The following is a 7402-nucleotide window of genomic DNA, read 5'->3' on the forward strand; positions in this document are numbered from 1 at the left end:
GCCTCGGCCTCCCAAAGTGCTGGGATTACAGGCTTGAGCCACCGCGCCCAGCCAGCAGCGTAGTTTTAAAGAATGGTCTGAACTTGGAAGGTCTGGGCTTTCAGACACTAGCATGGCATGGATTGTATTGGTGGATGACTGAGAGAGACCAGTGGGCTTGCTATAGAGGAGCCACTCGGAGAAGACACTGTCAGGAGGGAAACAGAAAATCGCCTTCAGAAGTTAGGGCTTCTTCCCTCCCCGCATGGAGGCTGGTCCCCGTCATCAGTGTTCTGTTGTTGCTTCAGATTCTGCTCATCTCGTTCCTGTGGGGAGCCTACTTCTCCTTGCTGACCTCATTTGCTCCTTCGTACATCTGGTTTGTCTTCCTGCGGACAATGGTGGGCTGTGGCGTGTCCGGCCACTCACAAGGGTAAATATGTTACCCAGAGGACCCTGAGACAGAAACACCTACCCCTGCAGGCCCTTACCTGAACCCTGCACTTAATAGACCAAAAGCATTGTGAACCCAGTATACCCGAGACAGGTTTCGGTCCATTTAGAAAGCTTATTTTGCCAAAGTTAAGGACGTGCCCGTGACAGCCTCAAGAGGTCCTGAGGACATGTGCCCAAGGTGGTAGGGGTACAGCTTGCTTTTACACATTTTAGGGGGACATAATACATCAATTAATACATGTAAGATTATGGGGTCTGTTGGGGGTGGCAAGGGAGGGACAGTGAGGGGGTGGGGAGGTCAGGGAGGGTTAACATGGGGAGAAATGCCAGATGTAGGTGACGGGGTTGGAGGCAGCAAACCACATTGTCGTGTGTGTACCTATGCAACAATCCTGCATGATCTGCACATGTACCCCAGAACCTAAAGTACAATTAAAAAAAAAATGTAAGGTTTACATTTATTACCTCTGAAAGAGCAGGACAACTCAAAGGGTGGGGGGCTTCCAGATCATAGGTAGATGTAAATATATTCCTTTTTTTTTGAGATAGTCTTGCTCTGTTGCCCAGCCTGGAGTACAATGGCACAATCTCAGCTCGCTGCAGCTTCCGATTCCCAGGTTCAAGTGATTCTCCTGCCTCAGCCTCCCGGGCAGCTGGGATTACAGGCGTGTGCCACCACACCCGGCTAATTTTTGTAATTTTAGTAGAGATGGGGTTTCTCCATCTTGGCTAGGCTAGTCTCAAACTCCTGACCTTAGATGATCCCCCTGCCTCAGCCTCCCAAAGTGCTGGGATTACAGGCATGAGTCACTGCACCCAGCTGATCTCAACATATTCTGATTGGCATTGGTTGAAAGAGTTATCAGTAGAAAAGAATGTCCAGGTTAACACATTCTGGGTTCTACAACCAAGGTTTTATCATGCAGATGAAGCCTCCAGGTAGCCAGCTTCAGAGGAAAGAGGCTGTACATGGTTTTTTTTTTTTTTTTAACCAGACTTAAGGTCTGCATTGATGTTAATGCTGGGGTGGGGAGCGGCGCATGTATGATGAGGCATGACCGACCCCACTTCTTGTCATGGCCTGAACCAGTCTTCCAAGTTAAATTTTAGAGTGCCCTGGCTGAAGAGGAAATCCATTTAGATGGTGGTGGTTGGGAGATGAAGGGGGGGAGTGCAAATTTTACTTTTGGTTTACAGCATTCATAAGTTACAGATTTATAGACATCACTGTGCAAATTCAGCCTGAGCTTTGTTTGGTTTTTAGTGATAGCCGCTTATTTAATGCTCCGGTAGGAGACATTTTCTCCTTAAAATGATGCTTGGTGGTGAGGCCGGTAAAAAAAACATGTACAGCCTATTTCCTCTGAAGCTGGCTACCTGGAGGCTTCATCTGCATGATAAAACCTTGGCTTTAGTGTATTAGCATGCCAAAAGACACTCCGACTGGTGCCACGGCAGCTTACAAATTCCCTGGCAATGTCAGAAGCTACCCTATATGGTCTACAACGGGGAGGAAACCTCATTTGTGGGAACTCCCCGCCCCTTGAATTGACAGGGCCCCTTGGGCGATTCTCTTCTGGGTGCCTTGGAGCAGGTTATTCTTAAGATATATTAGGAGATGTCAAAGCACCTAATTACTGCCCTCATGTGTTAGAAAAAAAATTGTTCTTCCCTGGGGCATACAGTATGCTGTGGAGCCCTAAAGGAGTAGAAGTTAAGTAAAAATTTAAAACATTCCCCAGGAAATAGCTCAAAAAATATGTTAAAACTCCCAAATTCTGGCTAGTAACAGCAACAGAGAAGAGCAATTAGAAAACTGATGGAATACCTTTCTATTCTTCTAGTCACAAAGAAAATATGTACTTAATTAGAAACTTATGCTGGGTGTGGTGGCTCACATCTGTAATTCCAGCACTTTGGGAGGCCAAGGAAGGTGGATCTGAGGTCAGAAGTTCGAGACCAGCCTGACCAACATGGTGAAACTCCGTCTCTACTAAAAATACAAAAATTAGCTGGGTGTGGTGGCACATGCCTGTAATCCCAGCTGCTTGGGAGGCTGAGGCAGGAGAATCACTTGAACTTGGGAGGTGGTGGTTGCGATGGGCCGAGATTGTGCCACTGCACTCCAGCCTGAGCAACAGAGCGAGACTCCATCTCAAAAAAAAAAAAAAAAAAAAAAAAAAAAATTAGAAACTTGTGCCTTGACTGTTCTCATTACTTGAGAGAACTATTTACCTTCTCTTGAGTGTAGTTTTAATTTCCCAATATGTTTTAGAAAAGGGGATCGGGCTGAGTGCAGTGACTCACCCCCATAATCCCAGCCCTTTGGGAAGCTGAGGTGCGACCTTTGCTTGAGGTCAGGATTGGCAATGTAGTAAGATCCCATCTCTGCAAAAAATTAAAAAATTAGTTGGGTGTGGTGGTGAGCACTTAAAATCCCAGCTGCTTGGCAGGCTGAGGTGAGAGGATCTTTTGAACCCAGGAGTTAGAGGCTGCAGTGAGCTGTGATCAAACCACTGGACTGCAGCCTGGGAGACAGCCAGACTTTGTCTCTAAAAGAAATAAATAAGAAAAAGGAATCAGGCTTGGGGAAACATTTTGCCAATGCTTCCCTTGGCAAAACAGATAAGGCTTATATTTTCTTTTCTTTTCTTTTTTTTTTTTTTTTTTTGAGACGGAGTCTTGCTCTGTCGCCCAGGTTGGAGTGCAATGGTGCAATCTCGGCTCACTGTAGCCTCTGCCTCCTGGGTTCAAGTGATTCCCCTGCCTCAGCATCCTAGGTAGCTGGGATTACAGGTGCACGCCACCACGCTCGGGTAATTTTTGTGTTTTTAATAGTGACAGGGTTTCACCATGTTGGCCAGGCTGGTCTCGAACTCCTGACCTCAGGTGATCTATCTACCTGCCTTGGTCTCCCAAAGTGCTGTGATTACAGGCGTAAGCCACTGCCTCTGGCCAAGGCTTACATTTCTTAAGTGTTAGAAGGTTTGAAGTATTGGGAGTAAGTTGTAAACCGGGGAGCAGCTGTCAGTTTACTTCTTATTTTTCTCTCATGTGGATATTAGCTGTCACAATTATGTTCTGATATATCGTCAACTTCTATGCTCTTGAATTCTTGATCCCTGTGACAAGAACAACTGATTATTTTTAAAAAGATTAGTTTTTAAAACAAAATTGTGCTTTTTCCTGCTTCCTGTTTAGGTTAATCATAAAGACTGAATTTTTGCCCACAAAATACCGAGGCTATATGTTACCCTTGTCTCAGGTAAGACAAAATAGGAGTTCTACCTAGCTTCTGCGTCCTATGGGATGGGATGTACATGCAGGCATACTTTGGAAATATTGCTGGTTTGGTCCCAGATCGCTGCAATTCAGCAAGTGTCAGAATAAAGTGAGTCACACAAACTTTTGTTTCCCAGTGCGTGTAAATGTTACACTATCCTGAAGTCTGGTAAGTGTGCAATAGCATCATGTCTACAAAGCAATGTACACACCTTAATTTTAAAATACTTGATTGCTGATAAAGTCTAATGATCACTGAGCCTTTAGAGAGTCATAATCTTTTTGCTGGTGGAAGTCTTGCCTCAGTGTTGACAGCTGCTGGCTCATCAGGGCGGTGGTTGCTGAAGATTGTGGTGGTTGCTGAAGGCAGTTCCTTAAAAACAGACAACAATGGGCCGAGCGTGGTGGCTCTTGGCTGTAATCCCAGCACTTTGGGAGGCCGAGGCAGGTGGATCGTGTTTGAGACCAGCCCGGCCAACACAGTGAACCCCTGTCTTTACTAAAAATACAAAAAATAACCAGGCATGGTGGCGGGTGCCTGTAATCCCAGCTACTTGGGAGGCTGAGGCAGGTGAATCGCTTGAACCCAGGAGGCGGAGGTTGCAGTGAGTTGAGACCATGCCATTGTACTCCAGCCTGGGTGACAGAGTGAGACTCAAAAGCAAAAAAAAAAAAAAGCAAAAGAAAAGACAATGAAGTTTGCCACATCAATGGACTACTTCTTTTCCCAAAAGATTTCTCTGTAGGCTTCGGTGCTGTCTGATAGCATTCAACCCGCAGTAGAGAACCTCCTTCAAAATTGCCGCCAGTCATCCCAAACTGTGTTATGCCTTATCAACTAAGTTTAGGAGTATTCTAAATTCTTTGTTGTCATTTCGACAATGTTCATAGCCTCTTCACAAGGAGTAGATTTCACTTTTGTGGCTTATCCATAAATATTAATTCTGTAATATATACTACAGTAATATATGTATATATTACACTATATAAAAATACATGTATATATTACACTCATATATTGCATGCACATATATGTAAATTATGTAAATATATTAGTGTAATATATACAAAATATATGTATATATAGTTTATATTTTGAGGTCAGGATATGTAAATATATGTATATATTACACTAATATATTGCATATACACAATTTACATATATGTACATGCAATATATTAGTGTAATATATTGTATATATTGCAAAATATATATATTACACTAATATATTGCATATACATAATTCACATATATGTATGTAAATTGTGTATTTACATGTATATGTAAATTATGTATATGCAATATATTAGTGTAATATATACGTATATTTTGTAATATATACAAAATATATATTACAAATATACATATTTTGTAATATATACAAAATATGTATTACACTAATAGATTGCATATACATATATGTAAATTATGTAAATATACTAGTATAATATATACATGGTACATATACATTTATATGTGTATATATTACTGTATTGTGTGTGTGTGTGTGTAGCTTATGTCATCTTAGAGGATAAAAGTGAGGCTCTAATTATTATTTTTTGAGACCCAGTTTCCCTTTTGTTGCCCAGGCTGGAGTGCAGTGGCGTGATCCTGCCTCACTGCAATCTCCATCTCCCAGATTCAAGCGATTCTCCTGTCTCAGTCTCCTGGGTAGCTGGGATTACAAGTGCCTGCCACCACACCCAGCTAATTTTTTGGATTTGTAGTAGAGAGGAGGTTTTACCATGTTGGTCAGGCTGGTCTTGAACTCCTGACCTCAGGTGATCCACCCGCCTTGGCCTCCCAGAGTGCTGGGATTACAGGCATGAGCCACTGTGCTCAGTGGGGTTTGATTTTTTCTTTTCTTTCTTTCTTTTTTGTTTGAAAGAGATACTTGCTCTGTCACCCAGGCTGGAGTTCAGTGGAGCAATCTCAGCTCACTGCAACCTCTGCCTCCCAGGCTCAAGTGATCCTCCCACCTCAGCCACGTGACTAACAGGGATTAAAGGTGCACACCACCATGCCAGGTAATTTTTGTATTTTTGTAAAGATGGGGTTTTGCCATGTTGCCTAGGCTGGTCTTGAACTCCTGAGCACAAGCAATCCGCCCACCTCAGCCTCCTGAAGTGCTGGGATTACAGGTTTGAGACACTGTGGCCAGCACATTCTGATTTCTTTAAAAAATAAGATTTCTTAAAAATAAAAAATTAGATAGCCAGATAGATAGATAAATAGGTAGGTGTGGTCTCATGTGTTGAACATGCTGGTCTGAAACTCTTGGTTATTCTGCCTCAGCCTCCTAAAGTGCTGGGGTGACAGATGTGAGCCTTCTCACCTGGTGAGCAGTAGTATTTTGAAAAATCTTTTTTTCCGAGCGTGGGTCTCAACAGTGGGCTTAAAATACTCAGTAAACCATGCTGTAAACAGACATGCTGTCATCCAGGTTTTGTGTTCCATTTCTAGAGCACAGAGTAGATTAGCATCATTTAAAAATTTTATTTTAGTGATACATAGATGTACATATTTTGGGTATATGTGTGATAATTTGATACATTCATGTAATCAAATTAAGGTAATCGGGATATCTATCATCTTATTTATCTCTTCTCTATACTAGGAACCTATGAATTGTTCTCTTCAAGCTATTTTGAAATGTGCAGTCAGTTAATACTAACTATAGTCACTCTACTGAAACACCAGCTCTTATTTCTTCTATCTCTGTGTTTTTTCGCAAGATTTAGCATAATTCTTATTTATTTGTTTGTTTTTGAGGGAGAGTCTTGCTCTGTTACCCAGGCTGGCATGCAGAGGCATTATCTTGGCTCACTGCAACCTTCACGTCCTGGGTTCAAGAGATTCTTATCCCACAGCCTCTCAAGTGGCTGAGATTATAGGAATACACCACCACACCCAGATAATTTTTGTATTTTTTTCTTTTTCTTTGAGACACAGTCTTGCTCTGTCACCCAGGATGGAGTGCGATGGTGTGATCTCGACTCATTGCAACCTCCACCTCCTGGGTTCAAGCGATTCTCCTTCCTCAGCCTCCTGAGTAGCTGGGATTACAGGCGTGCACCACCATGCCCAGCTAAGTTTTGTATTTTTAGTAGAGATCGGGTTTCACCATGTTGGCCAGGCTAGTTTCAAATTCCTGACCTCGTGATCCAACCGCCTTGGCGTCCCAAAGTGCTGGGATTACAGGCATGAGCCACCGCACCCAGCCCTGCATTTTTTCTTTAGTAGAGATGAGGTTTTGCCATATTGGCCAGGCTGGTCTTGAGCTCCTGACCTCAAGTGATCTGCATGCCTTAGCCTCCCAAAATGCTGGGATTACACGTGAGAACCATCACGCCCGACCCCAAGATTGAGCATAATTGTTAAGGGGCCTAGGATTTTCAGAATGGTCAATGATCACTGGCTTCAACTTGGTCACCAGGAGCATTAACCCCTAATAAGAAAGTCAGCCTGTCCTTTGAAGCTGTGAAATAGAGCATTGGTTTTTTTCCTCTGTAGTTGTGAAAGTCCTGCATGGCATCTTCTTCCAATGGAAGGCTGTTTCATCTACACTGAAAATCTACTGTTGAGTGTAGCCCCGCACTGGTGATCTTAGCTAGATTTCCTGGATAACTTGCTGCAGCTTCTCTATCGCACCTGCTGTTTCACCTTGCACTTTTTTTTTTTTTT

The 7402-nt window shown here is 42.9% G+C and overlaps 1 protein-coding gene across 4 annotated transcripts in view; it reads left to right on the forward strand.

The window, feature by feature from the left end:
* The window catches only part of SVOPL (SVOP like), a 109608-nt gene that overhangs the window by 40991 nt on the left and 61215 nt on the right, over nucleotides 1–7402 (forward strand). For 3 of the 4 annotated variants that reach the window (XM_017504284.2, XM_017504287.2, XM_017504286.2), the window contains 2 exons: nucleotides 288–412; nucleotides 3637–3700. The exons of the other annotated variant lie outside the window; for it this stretch is intronic. In XM_017504284.2, the coding sequence (XP_017359773.1) occupies nucleotides 288–412; nucleotides 3637–3700 (189 nt within the window). The remainder of the gene's footprint in view (nucleotides 1–287; nucleotides 413–3636; nucleotides 3701–7402) is intronic. 4 annotated transcript variants of the gene reach the window in all.

The sequence above is a fragment of the Cebus imitator genome, unplaced genomic scaffold, assembly GCF_001604975.1.
Source record: "Cebus imitator isolate Cc_AM_T3 unplaced genomic scaffold, Cebus_imitator-1.0 Scaffold319, whole genome shotgun sequence".
In the NCBI taxonomy this organism is placed as follows: domain Eukaryota; kingdom Metazoa; phylum Chordata; class Mammalia; order Primates; family Cebidae; genus Cebus; species Cebus imitator.